The 20801-nt window shown below is 42.3% G+C and overlaps 1 protein-coding gene across 3 annotated transcripts in view; it reads left to right on the forward strand.

The window, feature by feature from the left end:
* Window positions 1-4272: 4272 nt before the first annotated feature.
* The window catches only part of MCC (mutated in colorectal cancers), a 202669-nt gene continuing 186140 nt past the window's right edge, over window positions 4273-20801 (forward strand). Inside the window, exons 1-2 of one of the 3 annotated variants that reach the window (XM_017812721.1) lie at window positions 4384-4443; window positions 10912-10958. Coding sequence is in view for 2 of the 3 variants with exons in the window: in XM_017812717.1 (XP_017668206.1) it covers window positions 4313-4443 (131 nt within the window). In the remaining variant the exon portion in view is untranslated. Of the gene's footprint in view, window positions 4444-10911; window positions 10959-20801 lie in introns of all 3 variants that reach the window. The other 2 variants (XM_017812717.1, XM_017812718.1) reach the window with 2 other exon arrangements.

A 20801-nucleotide genomic window follows, 5' to 3' on the forward strand; every position in this document is an offset into this window, starting at 1 on the left:
AGTATTCAATATTTTTTTACATGTATATGTAAGAAATGCAGGAGCTAAACTTCTAACTTTTTCTCACGTATGGAGATCCAAATTGTGGATCCATATGCAAGATCCAGAACTAGCAATTTGTGTGGAGTAGGAGAGCAGCTGAGAATATTTTTGGAAAAAGGGGCAAACCTGTTCTCATTTATATTCACTAACAGCAAGAAAAAGTACAATTTTTAAAACAGAATGGTTTTACAAGGTGGCTGAACATTTATAAAGGTGAACGATGAATAGTCAAAAGTGGCATTAGTATTCTATCTAAATGAAAGTATTTTCAATCTTAGATAAAATATCTCAGTTTTGCAGATCACCCTTTGGAGCAGGAGGGAAGAAAATCAGAAAAAATTCAGAACAATTTCACAACAGAAGTTATTTTCTTTTGAATATACTGGTTTAGGAGTTTTCTACCAGCTCTGTTTGATAAGACTTCCACGGTAAAGTCTGCACAAGATTTGCATTTCTAGCTGGAGCTTGAAATCTTAGGTCTGTGATGTAAGGTGGATCTAAAGGAAGTAATGTAAGAAGGGTAATACAGTGACTTCAGACATCAGAATTTCGATAAGAATTTAACTAGCAATTTCCTGGCTAAAATTTCCCAGCCAGCTCGGGTTTAGGAAGGGCAGGTCCTCTCTGACCAACCTGACCTCCTTTTATGATCAGGTGATCTGCCTGGTGTATGAGGAGAAGGCTGTGGATGTGTCTACCTGGACTTCAGCAGTCTTTGACACCGTCTCCCATGGCACACTCCTGAAAAAGCTGGCAGCCCATAGTTTGGACAGGGGCACTCTCTGCTGGGTTAGGAACTGGCTGGAGGGCTGAGCCCAGAGAGTGGTGGTGAACGGTGCTGCATCCAGTTGGCAGCTGGTCACTAGTGGTGCCCCCCAGGGATCAGTGTTGGGCCCAGTCCTGTTTAATATCTTCATTAATGATCTGGATGAGGGGATCGAGTCCACCATCAGCAGATTTGCACATGACACCAAGCTGGGGGGCAGTGTTGATCTGCTGGAAGGCAGGAGGGCTCTGCAGAGGGACCTGGACAAGCTGGAGAGATGGTCTGATTCCAGTGGGATGAGGTTCACAAGCCAAGTGCCGGGTCCTGCACTTTGGCCACAACAACCCCATGCAATGCTACAGGCGGGGGACAGAGAGGCTGGAGAGCAGCCAGGCAGAGAGGGACCTGGAACATAGACTTGACTTTCAGAGATCACATAAACTTAAATCTCCTGTTGATTTGGTGGAAAGTCTTAGAAATCCAGCATCTCTGGAAATGAGGTGTCTCCTACCCATTAGGAATATTAATTTTGGTATATAAATGTTGCAAATAAGTGCAGCTAATACTACTACAGAATTGTTAGTAATTTTTGCATTGGCTGTCAGATATATATTTATATTTGCATTTGGAAATTGGGCCATAATGGAAAGTTTATATTGTAGAATATAGTTTAATATTGAAAAAATTGCAGATTCATTTAACTTAAAAGATAAACAAACAAAAAGCCAACAGACTGACAGTTAAAATCCACAGTTTTAAATAGAAAATCTACAAACTCTCTTTTTTTGAAAAATACCAAGCCTATTTTCTGAGATCTTCTTCTCACAGCACTGTGGAGGTCTCACTCCTTGCCCTCCTTCCTTGTTCTCTCGTCATAACTTTCTAGGCACCACACATCCCTCCCAGAAGGGACAGTGAGGATGCACTTCAGGAAGAATTGTACTTTCTGCCGCACAACATGTTCTGTGTTTTAACTGGTTTTTTGCCATCTGAAATTCACATTCTTGGCTGCAGGAATGAACTGCTACATAATTTGTAGCAGGTACAGGAATTGTGGGGAACTACAGCTTAGAGTGTTGTTTTGCACCTCATGTGATACATCTTTTTAAAAAATTAGATGGGGATCACAACACAGGACAGCAAGCTCAGCTGGTTTTACTGTCTAGCGTGCCATACCACAGCCAGGATATCAGCTATCCCTATCAGCTAGGAGGAACTGGTATGAGTGATTTGTTTTTAAGGTAAGTCAGAAGCCACTGCACCAGGTTTTCTTGGGATTTACCTTGAAGACACAAAAATTTAATTGCAACTGATCTCCAGAAGCAGAAAAGATAGCAACAAAGACTTAATGTATAAACAACCAACTCAAAAAGATTATTAGCAATGAAAGATCATAAGCAATGAGGAGAGAGAAAGTAAGGAATGGATGAATTCCTGATCTGCAAAGAAAGCTACCGCATGAAGCATATGGATAAGATGAGAACAAAAGATTAAGCGCTAGCTGGGATATTTATCTAGATTAGAAAAGAAATGAGAGATTACTTAAAAAAAAGAGAAGAACTGGCTAGCTGTGAGGCTTTGCAGATAGCATCAGGATGGAGGAAGGTCATTCTTGGAGATCCTTATAGCTGTGTTTTGGATCTGACCTTGCTATATTGGTATTGGTGGCTTTGCCAGGAAACATAGTTTTAGGACTCTATAAAGAATCGTAGAATCATTGAATATCTCAAGCTGAAAGGGATGTATAAGAATACATCGAGTCCAACTCCCTGTGATTAAGAATTTTAATTCTTAATAAGAAGCAGTGAGTGCTATATTTGCAGAATATGTGCAAGAATTCTTATGTGTGATGTTGAACAGCAAGTCTATGGGATCTGTCTGAAGAAAATGGTCTTGTGACTGTACAGTTCATCCAGTCCTCAATGTAAACAAACAGCTGCAGTAAACAACTGGTATCACATGTTAGCAACATCCTGCATAGGACTGAGAAAAAGCACTTGCTAAGACTGAGACCATTGTAGGTCAGAAGATGGAACATCTGAAAGGACAGTTACAGTGTTCTCTGCTTTCATTGCCTTGAAAGAGCATGGAAGTGTGTTGGCTCTGTACCCCAGTGCCTTGGTCATCCAGCAAGAACTAACGTGAGCAATCTGATTTGGAAAACTGCAGACTGAGAGATACAAGAGTAAGCGTATATGCATGCTTGCACTCACAAAGTAGTTTTAGTTAATAAAATGCCAGAGGGACTCTTTGCCTTGTAATGACTTACTTAATCAAGATGCAATAAATATTGACAATTAGAACTATTGCCATCAGTTACTATACTTGAAAGAGACTGTGCAACAAGAGAAGTCAGATAACTTTGCTGACTTTATATATTCATGAGTCACTGTCAGCAGCAAGGAAGATCAAAATGTTTTGTAGGATGAACTAGATGTCTTTAAAGACTTAAGTAATAGAAGAAGGATAATATCTGATACTATGAGAGAGGTGCATGTCCTTAATAACAAGGGGTTTTTTTCAAATATGGAAATAGGTTAGGAAAAAACTTAGCTGACCAATTAATCACAGGGTGATAGAGTGAAAACCATAATGCTACTGTAAATGGAAATACTGTTCTAGACTGTTTCAGAATACCTATTTCCAGTAGACATAAGATTGTCATTGGTGCTGTTGGTGTATCAGTTCTTTTCACAGGAATTTTTTTTTTTTAAAAAGGACTGATTTAAACGTAATTAGGTAATGCGAGGGGTGGCAAGAGCACTAAAGGAAATGAAGAAGCCATAGCATACACGTGAGATAATTTTTTTTTTCATCTGGACACATGAAGACTGCCAAGAAAGTGACTTTTCTCTAAATGCAAAGGAGACAGACAGGGAGAGGTACAAGCCACAAACATGTGGAGCAGAAAAACGAACTGTGGTTACTGTAGGTGGAATTTGATCAGTAGAAAAGACCTGGATGGAACTGCATCCCAGAATGCTCCCACCTGAACAACACCCCATCAAACAGCGTCAAGTGCAAACACAGGGCTACAGAAGACATTGGGGTTTGTCTGGACTTGGCTTCCACAGACTAGCCAGGGCACAGCCAAAGCGGGCAGCAGCGTTCCCGAAGCCGGGAGCCAGGCCTGCCCGGCCAAAGGAGAGAACAAGCGATCCCCGGGACGAGTTTGGATGGCCCTGACTGGGAGCGCAGCTGGCCCCGGTTTGCCGAGACCGTGGATCGCGGCTCCGGAGGACCGGCCGGGCGCGGGGCAGGACGATGCCGTGGGCAGGCGGGGAAGCCTCCGCCGCCCGCTCCCCGCTGCGGGAGTCTCCGCTCCGGGCCGCGGCCGCAGCGATCCGGCCCTGCGGAGCCCCCGCCCCGCTTTGTGCTGTCGCTCGCACTTTGCAGGCGCGGTGGGTCTGGGAATCCTGAGGCAGCCTCGCCTTCTCCTCCTCCTCCTCCGTTTTCTCCTCCTCCCCCTCCGTTTTCTCCTCCTCCTCCTCCGGAGCCGGGCTCATGATGGCGGCAGCCGCCGTAGCGGAGGTGAGCAGCGCCGGCAGCAGCGATACCTCCAGCACGGGTGAGGAGGAGAGGATGAGGCGCCTCTTCCAGACCTGCGACGGCGATGGAGATGGCTTCATCAGCAGGTAGCGACAGCGGGAGGCGGCTCTCTGCCGGTACGGAGCCGTCCCGTCCTTTTCCCCCCTCCCCGTCCTCCATCGGCTCAACTTTTCGGCGAGTTGGAGCAGTTGCGGGAGCGCAGCCCCGCCGGACCCCGCGCGCCCCACGGCTCCTTCGATCCGCGGCATCGGAGCGGGGGCTCGGGAGCAGGGCTCCTCCGGGGCCTCGGCACCCAGAGCTTTTCGGGACGGTGGGTAAAGACCGCCCAGAGGACTTCCACGTCCACCGGGTCTGAAAAGCGACGCCTCCTAACTCGGGTGTCTTTTACCACCTCGTGCCCCGGGCAGGTGTTTTTAACAAGTAATCACGCGAAGCTGGTCGTAGGTATTCTGGGAGAAAACTCATGCTTGGTCTCCCGGGTCGTCTAATTTTATTAATACATTTTTATCACTATACGTGTACACAATCTCATTTAAATTCCTCTGCTGCTCCCCATTGGGTTTGAGGAGTGTCACCCAGGCTAACAGATTTCAGAAGGGGTGAGCTTGTACATGCCGTAATGGAATGTTCACACGTGTGGAAGCACTGGCAGTGTGTTTTGGTCAGGAGTAGGTTTTGTGGGAGTTGTATTTCTGAGGCCAGTCCTCTGCTCTCACGCTGTTCTTTAAAAAATATTGAACTTCCAAAAGCATGATTTACCAGAGGTGGGGGAAACTTGTGTTTTCAAAATGAAATGTATACTAGCTGCAATTAGTAACTGCCTCTAGAGAACTGAGTGAGGGAATTTCTAAGTCTGTCATCTAATCTGTAACCTAAAAATATGACCCTGCAGAAAGGCTAAGTAAACTTGAATCCCCCCTGCCATCTCTTTGGAGCCAGAAAGTTGTTGAAAATCTGTAATAACTGGCAGTCACTTTAAAAATAAAGTTTAAGGGTTGTGATATTTCTTATCTTAACAGCTCCCTGAACACTCTTCCTCCCCTTCCGCTCCCTCCTCCCCCACATCTAATGATTATTTTGACAGTTGTGGTTTTGAAATATAAACTTTGAAAATGTATGCTTTCCAACCATTGTGCTAAGACTGCTTCTTTCTATTTATTTACAGTCTTCATGGAATTCATTCTGATGTCTGAAAACTTAGGATGTTAACTTAAAATGTACAGTCCTTCCTCAGATCACACTCACTGATCTGTACTGTGATGCTTTTCTGCAATGTAAACTCAATAGACATCTGTATATTTGTAATTTAAAGACCTTACTGAGGAGTGTTAATGTTTTAATGTTTCATATGGGCAGTTGAGAGATGCTACTATAGTGCAAGCCACTCATTTCTGATCAACTTTTCCACATTCCCTAAGTTTTGTTCCAAATTTGTATTCTGAGTATTTCAAAATGGGTGTTTTAGTGTGTTGCTTGAACTATGCTGTTTGAAAGCTCTGAAAATCTGGGAAATGTCTGACTAGGGACATTGGATTTCAGTAGGAAATGGAAATAAGGCCCAGCAGATAGTGGTTGAAAGTCCTTCAGGAGATGGTGGGTTTGTTGTTGAATGTTGCTAATACTTCACTTGGAGTTGTGCCTTCAAGGTAGAACTGGTATGGCTTTTATCAGAGAACATGATGTTATAAATTACTGTCTCCCTTTAAATCTCCATATGTGTGAGAAAGTAGCAAATGAATATTTAATAATTGATCTGGAGGGAGTCGAGTACTTTTCTTTCCTTCATTAGGTAGTCTGGGTAATCAGTTGTGTGAATGGAATGCCTTTCTTGCTTTGTGTGGTGACTCAATTTCCCTTATAATCTGTTTTATGGCAATGGCTTATGCAGGAGGAGACTTGCCCAGTGGATTTTGGATGTCTTTACATTATGTACCGCCACAGACTTAGTATAGCGTCTCTGTTAAAAGTGTAGCAACTGGGGGTTTGTTCCTGTTTAGAGCCCTAATGTTTAGGTAGTTGCATCTATTTCAATGCAACAAATTAAAGACAAGAAAGTTTCAGCTGCTTTTACGCTAATCTTGCCATTCTGTGCATACTGTTTGTCTTGCTTGTGCTGTTTGTTTGTTTGGGGTTTTTTTGTTTCATACAGACCAGTTGCTTGGTTTTCCTATTCCTTCTTGTCCTTCTTTCTTTGGCTTCCCTTTGGTCATCCTTGAGGGCAACAGTTTCTTTTGCCTTCCTTGTAGCCCCAGTGGAGGTGGCAGACTGACTTTTGCATGTTACTGTGTCTTTTACAGCAGTTTAAACATTGCAATAAATGCCTGGGCATCTGTATAAAGAGCTGAAAACACAGAAGCCAGCACTGTAAAATCAACTCTTTCCCTGTGGACTAGAACTGATCTACAGCCTATTACTAGCTTGAGCCTCTTTTGGAACTTACTTAATTTCAATGCAGTGGGGTTGAAATTTGCAGTTTGGCAGCTTTTACTGAGCATAAGTTGTCATATCTTTGAAAATTAGTATCCCTTCTCTTTTGCTTGCAGGGCTAAAGCTCGGTCAGTCATTTCTTTTGCATAACACATGCAACAATTTTTTAAATAAGATTTCTTTCTTTCCAACTCCAGAGCTGTTATGGAAAAGGAGATCTTTATGCTTGCAGCAAAGGCAGGCATTTTGTATGCATTTTTATTTCATGCATATTGCATGGGGAAAAGAGATATTTGCATTCTTAATGAAGTAACATGGTGTCTCAGCTGTGAAAATGCTTTATCATGCATCAAACTGTAATAAACCTTTTCAAATAATAACAGGGAAGTAAAGGCACAGATAGAGAGGAGGAGCATGCCCTGAGATACTGATTAATTTTCAGGCTCTCACCTGAGTTATTGATTAATTTTCAGGCTCTAAATAGTTAGGATGATATTGAAACAATAAAAGCATAATTAAGCATATACCATTGGTGGTTATAATCCAGAAAATGCTGTACCATGGGATATGAAATGCTAAGCATTGCATTTACATGCACATAGTGAAATTTTGCAGGATCCAGCTAGAGAAAAGTACTAAGAAAACACAAGAGTTTTAATTTGTCATTTTGTACTGAAATGGCTTTTGCTTCTTTTGGGGCTAATATTTGTTACTTATTAATTTTAACATCTTGCAGATATTTGGCATTATTCTGATACTTCCACAATAAGAAGTAACTTCTCAAAAGCCAACCAATTAACCAAATGAAAAATCCACTTTCCCCCCAAAAACCCCAAGAAGTCCATGGTTAAGACTAGATTATGAATGCTTGAACTCATCTGGATGAGCCTTACTAAAAGCAAAAGGCAGCCTTTAATACTCTTTACAGCAGAAATTTGGGGTTTTGCATCTATAGCTGGATTGTAGTGTTACTAACAAAAAGCATTTAACTGAAAAAAGCCCAGTAATTGTTTTCCATTGTTTTAGGTTTTATTCTGTTTGCTTTGAAAAGTTTCAGAGTCTGGTGTTACAGTTATAAACATTTTCAGCTTTAGAGGGTTGGTGCACTGGGGAGGAGGACACCTGTGGTTTTGTTGGGGCTTTTTTTGTGATGTCTGCATATGTGGCCTTGGATGATGCTGAGTGTCTCAGTTCGAAGAGACTGGAATGTTTGCTAAAGAGGATGAGTTATGAGACAAACCAAACTTTTCTCTCTCAGCAATTGTATAAATTCAAAATTAAGGGGCTTTAATCGAGGAAGTGTAGGAAAACAGAAGAAATAACAACCCTTTATTAAAAGATATATGTATGTTGGCAAGAACAGTAACCGAAAACAAAAAACAAGACAATAGTTCTGTACCCAAAAGTCCCCTTCAAACAAAAGAAAAAGTCTGAACACTTCTCTGTCCTTAGCGCGGTTCCAATCACGGCCGGCAGGGGGCGCTGTTGGGTCACTGGAGGTGCAGAGCCTGCAGTGCTCGGTGTTGGCCTGCAGGGGGCGCTGTCGGGCTCTGGCGGTCACAGCCCGGGAGGGGTCTGGGGGTGGTCTCGGGTCGCGGGAGAAGCTGAAAAGAGGATGGGGACCCTTCCCCAGTGGGAGAAGGGGGAAAGGAAAACAGTCCACCCCCACGGAACTCACTGTTGTCCTCAGATGACGGTGTCCCAAGACTCCTTTTTTCTTCTCCCAGTGAGCACAAACTCTCTGATGAGAACGCAGCAGGTTCGGGCCAGAGACAAGGACAGCCTGCCCGCAAGTCGAGGCCAGCAGTCAGGGCTGACCAGGGCAAGAAGCCAGAAAGACCAGCCTCCAGGCCTTCTTACCAAAAGCATGCATGCAAGATGCCCCGTCTCCATCCCAGAGTGAAAGCTCAGCAAAAAACTGACCTATCCGTTCTGAGAAGAGCCAGCAAACCCCTCCCCCAAAACTCCTCCCCTCTCCCCTCGGATTTCTAACCTATAACACTGAGTTTTTATGGATGACAGGCTAGATTAATGTCTTCTTCAGAAACTTAGTTGTCTTGTAGCTTTATTATATATGGATTGTACTGAAATTCCATTTAGGACGTAATGAATGTCAGACTTACTGCAGAAGTCACTAAGTCCAGATTATTCTATTCTAACACTGCAAAGTCTAGATAAAGGAACTTTGAATCTGCAGAAAATACTTTTGCTTCAAAAAATGAAGGTATGAGCTGCGGAAATAATAGGTGAAGAAAAAATTATTTCATTATTAAGTTACAAATATGCTAGTTGTCAATGTCTTACAGAAAATCTCTGGTAAAAGTAAAGTAGGTTGTTAAAGAACCCTTAAACTTACTAACTGTGTATTGAGCTTATACAACCTGTTAAAAGGACATGCTGAGTGACTGAGCCTTCACTAGCCCTTCACAGAAGCAGTTGAAAGGAACTTGTTGGGTTTGATTTGTTACCTGAATAGGAACTTGTTGGGTTTGATTTGTTAACTGGGTGGTTTCAGTGGTACATAGCTTTGGGAGCTCAAAACCTTTGTAAGGACAAGCTGATACTTTCCTTTTTAATGGGCTGTAGTAGTAGGGTGTTCCCAGATTTCCTTCGCGTACATTTTGGCACACCCCTCAATGTTGCTGCATGTAGTGGCCACATGCTATTAGAGGAGGAAAAAAAATGTTTTTGAAAAGAGAAAGTATGTATCTACTCATTATGTTTTTTATGGGAGGAGATTTGTGTTTCTGTGTTCTGTTACTCTTTGCAGGAGTGGTTACCATTTCATTTAACCTTTTTTTTTTTTTTTGAGGTGTTTGATTTTGCTAATGTGCTTGAACTTCTATGCTTAACATTTTAAAAAAAATACCTATTGAAGCACAAAACGACCTGTTAAATGGAAGACCAAAGTTAATGTGGGTTGTCTGTGACCAGCAAAGTAATCAATGGTGGCAAAAGAAGGGTTTAACTCACAGGATGAGCCATGCAAATATGTTCAGTCAGAATCTCTGAGAAGTTACTTTGGGCATGAGTTAATATTCTGCATGTAGATGCTTTCTAGCAAGCCTTTGCTTAGTCTTTGGCCTTACTCTGGCTCTTCACATTACCAGGCTGTTCTTACAGAGCTAGAAAAGTTCTTAGACTCCCTGTACAGGATTTTATTCTCACTTGAGGTCTACTCAGTTTTAGAAATTCCACAAAAAAACCCAGCCCAAATCAAACCAAAACAAACAAACAAAAAAAACCCTCACAAACCCCAAAACTAAACCAGTAATGAAAAAAAAAAATTAAAAAAAAACCCCGCCTTGGTAAAATGGACTTTGTCCTTGCGTTAGTTTTTTAGTTTGTCTTAAAAACAGTTTCAGCCCCCAGATTCTGTTTCTAGACTTAATTTTATTTTTCATCCATCTCCATTTGGAGGTTGTCATGGAGTTTGTGATCCATGTAGCTAAAGGAGTGCTTTTATATAGATACAGCACGATATTTACTGTATGCCAAATAGGATGGTGACTGGAAGCATGGTGATATTTTTCAAATTATTGTAGTCTGTTTTCTGTTTCTCTTGGGACTTGCTTTAGTCAATGACTGATTCCACAGTTGTATAGAATTTTTTGGGATTTTAGTCTAACTTAATCTTCCACAGATCCTCTCAGAGCATCATAACCAAAAAAGGAATAAGTTATGGGGAAAAACAGGAGCGCGAATGTAGATGAAAAGCCAGAGAGACACCCTGCATGCTTAGTTTATTCTCAAGAAAAAAGTGTCCCTTTGTTAAATATTGTGTCTAGAAAGCATACCAAAGATCAACATCCATTAAAGGATTATGTATTTTCAAAGTCTGTGTTTGTTACAACTAATACACAGAGGAATATATTCAAACTTGCATTTTCTGAACCAATCATATTTTTAAATGACTTAGCGGTCCAATTCTTATGTAAACATTAGACACCTGAAGGGTATTTTAGCTGGAACTGTTAATGTTTGAGGTTAATAAAGTTACTTGATGTGTTTTGTATAGATTATTGTATAGATTTTCTTTCCTTATTGCCATTAATAGTCTGGTATATATACTTAAGTATATATCTCATTCTTGTTGTTACATAGTGTTACTGTATTCTCTTTCGTAGGAACTTGTTGTCCAAGTAGATTGTAATGTGGAAAAACTGGGCAAACGGTGAGTCACTTGAGAGTATAAATGTTAAACTTTTTGATCCCTTTGAAAGTTACTATCCAACTGACTTCCAAGTGTTGTATTTCTTATTAAGTTTTTATTAAATTTTATTAATTGTTTATTGGGGCTGTTGCAAATACTGTGTTCTTTGTGTTATTACTGTAAGAGACTTCAAGCTCTCTTTAAAGTCAGTACTTTCCCTTTTGTGGCCCTAGAGGGAAAAAAAAAAGGAAGTGTTAAACTGGGATTTTTTTGCCTTGTGTTTTCTTGGTTTTCTTTGTGGCAATTCTGAAAGACTGGAACTTCACTCCTGTAATCCATTACTCTCCTCCGAAGGGTGACTGGGGGCAGGGGCCTTCACAGGATGCTTTGGTACCTGGCTTTTCTAGCAAATCTATAGCTTTAGGTTTATAATATAGAAACCATAGGTAGCTGTTCTAGCAGTATGACTGGAACTACAGTAAATATTTGATTTTGTCTTATTCATGTGTGATTGCATCTTCTGCTTATGGCAGACAAGGCAGTTAGCATCCTCCTTAACTGCTGTGGGTAAGCTCATGTTGCTAAGGAACAGCTTTCTGTATGTTTTCAGAATTAATTTGCCCAAATCTAGTGCTTGAAATTAACGGATAGATTCACTGTTTTGGGAGGCACTTGGATGAAAGAAGAGTTCCACCTGTGAGTGCTTAATTTATTTGTATTTATTGTTTGAGGATGTCAGGTACAAATGTTTCGCTGGTAGTTGTGGATGGATTCTAAAATTATTTTTAGAATGTCTTTGTTTTTGATTGCTGGGATAGGGTAGTGAGTACCTGAAATTGATTCAAGCAACAGATCATACATGTTTTGATAGGGAGTAGAGGAACCTCACAAAATACTTGGGCACCTTTGCCTTTCTTGCAAGTGCACAGCCCTAAGCGACGTACCTGCACTCCTCATGCAATGAACTGAGAAAAGTTAAGTGAAGGGGTTTATGGGTTTTTTAAAGTCACCTTGTGAGAAATATCTCTAATTGAAATTTCTGAGACAGCCAAATAAAGTGAAACAAAGAATTTTATTAACAGCGTGCTGGGTGCACCAGACTCACGACCAGGTCCGAGCACAGCCCAAGTGGGAGGGACGAGCCCTTTCAAGACGCTTTGATTTACATAACCACTCCCTCACTCCTCCCATGCCCAGCCTTGCTCTTTTCTTCCTTAAAAGGGGATATAGTCTTCTTGCAGTCCATGGGTTGTTTTAACCAACCTATCAAGTTGTTTCCTTGCCCCCGGCCGCATGGTCCCCTGGCAGTGAGCCGAGACTGGTCTTACTGCCTTACATACTTTCCGTCCAGCCTTCACACCATGACTGTAAGTAACAGTAAGTAACAGTAAGTAACTGTGAGCAACCCTGTAAGCAGAACAGTAAGCAGAACACTGAGCAGCCCACCAGTCCTCGGCCACAAAATGGCTCCCCAACTCCCCAAATAAAATGACCTCCAAGTATCTTGGCTAGAGGCAACCATGGAAACTCCTGCTTGTAATAAAACCATCTTATTCATTTCCTACAAACCTGTGCTGCCAGATGAGATCCTCTGCTCTGCGTGGTCCTGAAGTTTCGCTGTGTCAGCTCTAGGATTCATTCAGTTAAAGAGTCACCCTAGCTGAACACTAGCTCAGTAAGAAATATTTCTTTCCATCATGGTCAGTTGATAGCTGTGGCTTGTTCTATGGATCTGTGACTTTCAGTGACGAGACGATGGAGGGGGGTAAGAAACTTGAGCTTGGCATTTAGTTGTGATCCCTGTGGTTATGTGTGCTTGATTTTTAAATGTGGTTCACTCCAAATGATATGAACTAAGAAATCTCTCTAAAAGTTAATTCATGACCATAAAAATGGCATTGTTATCAGAAGTGTAAAAGCACAACAAGAGGTTTTATTTAGATTCCTGGTATCTCAGTTGGTAAATGAAAGACATTAACAAGGCTAGTGTTGTGCTTAATTGTGTGCTGTGTGAAGGATAGGTTTCAAGTGGCATCTGGAGGAAAAGTTATGGTGTAGATACATGGATTTTCAAATCTACCTTATTTTTACTGTGAATGTTCACATGCATCTTTTAGAATAAATAGTACATATGTGGAATTCATCATAGCAGAGTGACTGTTGGCATGCATTGACCTTCTGTGTTAATTAACATCACTGTAGTGAGCTGTAATGATTAATTGTAATCAGCATGTTCAATGTCTCCTTTCTTCTGAGAGTTTTTCTGCAGCAATACTTTCTTGTATTTAATAGAGCCAAACAGTATTTTTGTAGTATTAGCGGTTATTCAATGAAATCCCTTAGGTAATTTTTAAGGGTAAATCAGGTAACAGAGACCTCTGAACAAAAACTGTGCTCTCGGTAGTTCCTAACCCTGTGGCACTCTGTAGGTTGAATTGATACTGTGTATTACCAGTATTTGAAATTAGCGAGCAACACAAAAGAAAGTACAGAATGGCAGAGATTCTGTTGACAAGCTCTGCTTCTCTGTTGATAAACGGACCTTTGTTTGCCTGCATCAGTTCAGTCTCCTGAGAGCCTTAGCCAAAACCAGACACACTGTTCTCACACGTTGTGAGGTGCAGTTTGCGTTGACAGTTTGGTGAAGGCAATCAGAGTACAAAATTAAAGTTACTTCTAATGAGTAGAATGTGCCTTTGTTGTGCCATCTATAAAATATATATCCATTCTGGAAGTTCCTGCCACAGAGTGGCAGTTTTGTCCATATCTCTCATGAAATGGGGGACACATTCCCCCCTTCCCTCCCCCCCAGCCCATGGTGGGAAGTATTGACTATTTTGGATTGGCTTTCCTGGAGGAAGGAGTGGTGGTGTAGGCCGCATTCTTGGAATAGTATTGTGAGAGGTAACCAAGGCAGGACAGAGCTGTGAAGTAAAAGCTTAGGCTGTTGAATTATGAATAAAAAATACAGGGTTTAGGAGCTGTTTGACTGTTAACCTTGTCTTTTTCCTGCTGCTGCTCTGCACAGTGGAACTGGGTCAAGTTGCAAGTTAATTGTGAACAGTTAATTGTGAAATATGCAAAGCACAGAATGAGACTAGCAAGGAATTTGAAGTGTAACAGAAAATTGCCCCACAGTATGGAAACAGTAACAGCAAAAAACAGAGAAGAGGGAGCCGAGTGAACCGTTGATGGCTGATGCCGAGAAGTGTGACATTTTCTCTTTTTGGTTTTTGTTTTCTGCACTGAAAATAACAAGTATAGTGAAATGATTCCTGCAAATAGGACTTGTAACAAATTCTTTGGAAGGGAGGGGGAAGAAAGAAGCTAGAGAGTACTTAGGTTTGTTTTAATTAGTTGCACTGGAAAATCTTAATGTAAGATTATGAAAGATGACTTCAGAACTATTTTGCATTTTTTCTTCTCTGAGCTCTGTTAAAAGATAGAAGTAACAGAAAATGGGGAAAGATAAAATATGTTTCTTTTCTATAGAAATGTGGCAAAATTGGGATCAGTCTACAGACAACTGGCTGAATGTGGATTCATTAAGTAAAAGTTATGTCAAACCCATCTAAGCTTTCCTAGATCTGGTGAGAGCAGTTAGTGGTTAGCAGTTAGCAGTTAGGAAGTGCAACAAGGGATGCCTTCTGTCTTGTCTTTATTAAAGCTTTTGGTGTTGTTTTATGACATTATGGGCAAGCCAAGGAAATACAATATGGGAGAGAATTTGGTTTGGGGCTTTTTTCAAGCTATACTTGGAGGTCATTAGATACCAATGCTTTGTTTTACAAATAAAATACTGTATCAAATTGAAATCAGAAGGATGGCTTGGACCAGATCAGTATTATTAAAAAATAATTATCTGGATGACATGATAACAAGTTAGCTTTCTTAAATTTAAAGTGACACTAAGCTAAGGAAAATTGGAGACCTGTTGGGGGATAAGAGTCACAATTGGTGCTGACAGATGAAGATATTGCTTGAAAAAAACCAGGTGAGATAAAGTGGGAATATGTAGACAATAGCGCATTTGGTGGCAGAAATACAGGATGAGTGATTGAAGAAAATCTTCTGAAATTTGTGGTGGGTCTCAAGTTAAATTTGAATTAGCAGAACCATGCTATTGTAGTACAGGACTTAGGCTTTCAACTTTTTATCAGCTTTTCAGTGTATGTTTTAAACTGGTGTCTAGTTTGGTGTGCCGTCATCCATCAGGCTTGTGGACTGTTTAGAGAAAGACAAGAACAACTCACTAAAGATGATTAGAGATGCAGAAAATGGGGTTCTTTACTCAAATGAAGGCAGAACATCTGATGATGGGTTTTAAATATGTAAGGACTATTTTTCTTATCCACTGTGGTGGCAGAAAACAAACTATTAACTCCTTTTCTGAAGTAACAATCTGAATTGTAGCTGAGCAATTTTAAATTAGGAAACTTTCAGGAGAGAACAGTAAAGCACTAGGACAGAGCACAAATGGATGCTGTGACATTCCTAAAAAAACAACTTAGACACCCATCCATGAGGGATGACAGAGGTTTGTTTTTTTCATATCATTGAGTACAGGGTTGGATAATTTTCCTTTGCAGTCCTCTCCATGGTTTCATTATGTGCTGTATTTCCGTGGGGTGAAATTTTAATGACATAAGGCTCATTCAGTTGACTTATATGATTCTGAAAATGGAGTTCTGCACTGCTCTTCTTTAGATTAAAAATGCAAGTAAAACTTCCTTGCTTTTCCTTCATCTTTTCATTCAGTTTCCCGGAAGAGACTCCTACCACCTTCTTTCCTTCCAATCTATTATGTCTCATTTTTCTTGTCCTGAAGCTTCTCTGACTCTATTTCCCCTTCATCCGTAACAGCAGCTGCACCCTGGTTTTCCACTATGCCATGCTGGGAGAATAGATAATATCTGAGGTTGTAGGAATAGTTTTTCTCGAGAGTAGTTGGAAGCGATAATGTGTTCCTTATGCAGAGGTTAATAATTTCTCTACTTTAAAAATACTGGCATGACATGGCCAGTGCTGCATTCCTCTGTTCTCTCCTTTCTTATCCAGGCTAATTTCTCCCTGCGAATGTGGCCACTTCGTTTAGTTCTGCAGCACTTCTCTTGTTTTGTGTTGGGGGGTTTTTTTGAGTCTGATATATTTTCTACTTTGGTGCGACTTATTTGCCTTTTTTCCTCTGTTTAAGAGGTTATCTGCAGAGTTTTACAGTCTATCTCTTGTGCTTGCAGGATAATCAAGCAAATGTGCAAGATCCCATATAGTGCCACATAGACTTCAAGTATACAGAACTCAGTGGTTATGGAATAAATACCTCCTTGTGGGACTGTAGTCTGGTTCGGTGACCTTTTTTTTCCCATTTGCTTTCAACTTCATGCTTACGCTTTACTTTCATTCCCTTATATTTGAGGGCAAAAACAGAAAAAAAGTCCTGTAAAACTAGCAAATGTCAATCAGTGCTCTTATGTCTTCTCAAGTTTTCATGTAGCATGAAAAAACCTGTAGCATCAGTTCCCTTCCTGTTCACAATGAGATGTTAAAACTAAAGCCTCAGTGTGAATTTTCAAATCCCAGTATAAACAGTATTACTGCTCAGCATTTTAACAAGTGTGTCCAGATGTGCCTGTTCTGCATCCTGTCCTACATCATGTTTTTCATGTCTTGCCAAAGACATCCGCTTAGTTGAAAATGGTTCGTTTACTGCTTTTGCCTTGGGCTGACAATATAGTTGATGCACAGAAAATCATGGCTAGGCTTCGCAAACTAAGAACTGAGGCTCTATCCACATTTGTTACAGGCACACTGGTGGCTAAAAAGGCCAATACAAGATAGACATGTCTGATTGCAAAAGGCACAGCAGGACTCCTTAGATGGTATATTCTGCAAGACACAGTTCTTTCTGCGTTGTTTTCTCTCCTTGAGAGTGATTCTGCGTGCTTTCTCAAAGGAAGCAGCAGCGTTATAGATGGTGTGTCTCCAGGCCTCCCGATTGGAGGCCAGAGTAGACCAGTTATGGTGATCAATATGGCCAAGGCTGAGATGTTGTTTCAGGGAGTCCTTGTATCTTTTCTTTGGGGCTCCTCTCATGCGGCAGCCAGTGGCAAGTTCACCATAAAGCAAGATCTTAGGTGGTCCTTCATCCTTGAGATGTGTCCTGCCCATCGCAGCTGTGTTCTCATCAACATGGCCTCAATACTTGTGACTGCTGCTTGTTCTAGAACAGATGTATTGGTCGCATAATCTGACCAGTGGATGTTTAGGATTGTACGGAGGCAGCGTTGATGGAAGCGTTCTAGGAGACGCAGGTGGTGGTGGTAGATGACCCATGATTCGGAACCATATAAAAGAGTAGACAGCACTATGGCTCTGTAAACATTGATCTTGGCACTTTTCTTCAAGTGTTTATTACGCCAAACTCTTTTATGGAGTTTTCCGAAAGCACTACAAGCTAACCTGTTGTCTATCTCTCCATCAATCTTACAGTCCGAGGAGATGAGGCTACCTAGGTAATTAAACTGCTGGACTGATTTGAGCACTGATTTGCCAATGGTGATATGGGGATGATGGAAGACTTCCTGAGGTGCCGGTTGATAGAGAACTTCTGTCTTCTTTAAGCTGACTTCCAGCCCAAAGAGCTCAGCAGCATCTGCAAAGCAGGATGTTAAATGCTGCAGAGCTACTTCTGTGTGGGCCGCAAGGGCAGCATCATCAGCATAAAGCAGCTCCTGGATAAGATGGTTTAAGGTCTTAGTGTGGGCCTTCAGTCGCCTTAGGTTGAATAGGCTTCCATCAGTATGGTATCAAATGTAGATACCGTCCTGATCATCGAGGTCTGCCGTGGCCCTTTGGAGCATCATGCTGAAAAAGGTTGTGAATAGAGTTGGTGCGAGAACGCAGCCTTGTTTCACACCACTGATTATTAGAAAGGGCTCAGAAAGTGCATTGCCATATCTGACTTGGCCATGCTGATCCTCATGGAGTGAGATGATCATTTTAAGGAACTTGGGGGGACATCCTAAACATTCCAAAATCTGCCACAGGCCTTTTCTGCTCACAGTATCAAAAGCCTTGGTGAGATCAACAAAGGTTACATAGAGACCGTTGTTCTGTTCCCTACACTTCCCTTGCAGTTGTCTGAGAACAAATACCATGTCTGTGGTACTCCTGTTGGCTCTGAAACCACATTGGCTTTCAGGTAGAATTCCTTCTGCAATAGCGAGTATTAATCTGTTCAAGAGTATTCTTGCCAGGATTTTGCCAGCAATGGAGAGCAGAGTAATACCATGGTAATTTGAACATCTGATTTAACTCCTTTCTTCTTATACAAAGTGATGATGACTGCATCACCAAGGTCTGATGGTAGTTCGCCGAGTTCCCAGCAGTGCACCACAAACTCATGAAATTTAGCATGGAGTGCAAGGCCCCCATGTTTCCAGACTTCAGGTGAAATTCCATCAACCTCAGCTGCCTTGCCAATTTTCACCTGCTGTATGGCCTTAAGGGTTTCTCCCAAAGTGGGGGCAATATCCAAATCATTCTTCACTGGTTGTTGTGGGATGGACTGAATTGCTGAGTCTTGAATTACACGGCTAGTACTGAAGAGAGTCTGAAAGTGTTCCGACCAACGATTCAGAATGGAGGTTTTATTTGTCAGAAGCGTTTGACCATCTGCCCTGAGTAGGGGACTTTGGATTTGGTACGTAGGCCCGTATGCTGTTTTCAAGGCCTCATAGAATCCTCTGTGATCACCCGTATCTGCGAATAATTGAGTTTTTCAGCAAGATCGATCCACCACTTGTTCTGGATGTCACGGAGTTTCTGTTGGAGCTTGCTGCATGCAAGACAAAAGGCTGTTTTTCTTACATGACAGGAAGGCTGAGCAAGATGTGCTTGGTGAGCAGTTCTCTTCTTCCTCAACAATTCCTGGATCTTTTGGTTGTTTTCATCAAACCAGTCCTTGTTCTTGAAGGAGAACCCTAAGGTTTCTTCAGAGGACTGCTGGAAGCTGTTTTTAATATGGTGCCAAATTGTTTCAGGAGAGGAGTCTGTGGAATCTATGGAATGGTTTTCGAGCCTAGTTTGAAGGTTTGCTTAGAATCTGTCTCTCACTGTGGCTGATTGGAGATTGTTAACTTGGAGTCTCCTCCTTGGGATACCGCCCCTTTTTGGTTTGAACTTAAGATTGAAGTTAAGTTTGCAGCACACAATTCGGTGCTCTGTTTGGCATTCTGCCCTGGGCGTCACGCGGGTGTGATGGACATCGCGGACATCTCTCCATTGCACCAAGACATAATCTATGAGATGCCAATGCTTAGATCTGGGATGCATCCAAGTTGTCTTCAGACTATTTTTCTATTGAAAGATAGTATTAGCGATGGTGAGCTGTTGCTCTGCACAGAATTCTAGCAGAAGGCGACCATTATCGTTGCAGTTTCCAACACCATGCTTGCCTCCTTTCCAGACTTCAAAATTCTTACCTACTCTGGCGTTGAAATCACCAAGGATAATGATCTTATCATCTGCAGGAACCTTTTGGGTAAGGCAGCACAGGTCAGTGTAAAATTTATCTTTTTCAGCAGGGTCAGCTTGGAGAGTTGGGGCATATATACTAAAGAGGACAACGTGTTGCTTGTTGTGTAGTGGAAGGTGTAGGGAGATAATGCGGTCAGAGGGACCTGTTGGCAGATTTTCGAGTTTAGGAACAATAGAGTTTTTGCTCATGAAGCCGACTCCTGAGAGATGCCTTTCGGTACTGGATTTACCTGACCAAAAGAGTGTGTAACTTGCGCCATGTTCTCTGAGGCTGCCTTCCTCGTGAAGGCGAACTTCACTGAGAGCAACAATGTCGATGTTGAGACGTGACAGTTCATGGGCAATTAGGGCAGAACAACGCTCAGGACGACCGCTATCTGCAGAATCGAGCATGATTCTGGTATTCCAACATGCTAGAGTTAATTTAGCTACACCTTTGGAGGCAGGTGCGTGCCTTTGTCTTTTGATCTTTGTGCGACTGCATTGGAAGAAGATGCCCATTGGCCTGCGGTTAACCAACCGGGTGAAGGAGGAGATGAGCTTTGTTTAGGCCACCTTGTCTAGGCCCCTCTCCGAGTGGAGCAAGCCGTGCTGTCCTTGAAAAGGCTGCTTGGTCGTTCAGGGTGCTGCCCCAAGAGACTGTCATCTCCGGTCAGTCTCAAATGACCAATATCCTGAACCGCCTGCCTGCAGGGTTGGGTCTGCGGCTTCCAGTGCACCTTTCACCTGCCATTTCGACCCTTGCCCGTCACTACAGGGCTTTGTGAGTGTGGGTAAAGCCTTCAAGCCTGAGCAAGGGATTTTTTAGGTGAGATGCAGTATGCACAGAACTGAACCCACCCTTTAATCCCAAGGTTCATCTGCCAGGGCCGAGTGAGCTCGGACGGTGGCAGCGAGGTCCTCAGGACATCGGTTTAATTAGAGTGACCTTCTCTTAGATGGATGGCCTTACAGGGCTAAGCGAGCTCCATCTGCCCGGGTTTGGAAGTTAGAGTTGTCCTTCTCCTAGGATGGTTGCCAGAGGGCTAGTGAGCCCATCCTGCCCGTGGACATATTATACTGACCCTTTGGTTTTGACCTGTCTGGCGTGGGAGACCCTGCCAACAGCATGTGCCATCGCCAGCATAGCTCGCAACCTCATAGGGATACACAGGCTTCCTCCCCACTGAGACCCCATGGCCCATCAGACCCCCTCCCCCACCCCCAAATTGGACTGGCAAACCTCTGTGCACTCCGAAAATCCTCCTCTCTTCTCCCCTCCTCCGGGGCAGCCTGCTAGACCCCCCCCTCCCCCCCCCCCCCCCCCCCCCCCCCCCCCCCCCCCCC

The sequence above is a fragment of the Lepidothrix coronata genome, unplaced genomic scaffold, assembly GCF_001604755.1.
Source record: "Lepidothrix coronata isolate B3197 unplaced genomic scaffold, Lepidothrix_coronata-1.0 Scaffold37, whole genome shotgun sequence".
Taxonomy (NCBI): Eukaryota; Metazoa; Chordata; class Aves; order Passeriformes; family Pipridae; genus Lepidothrix; species Lepidothrix coronata.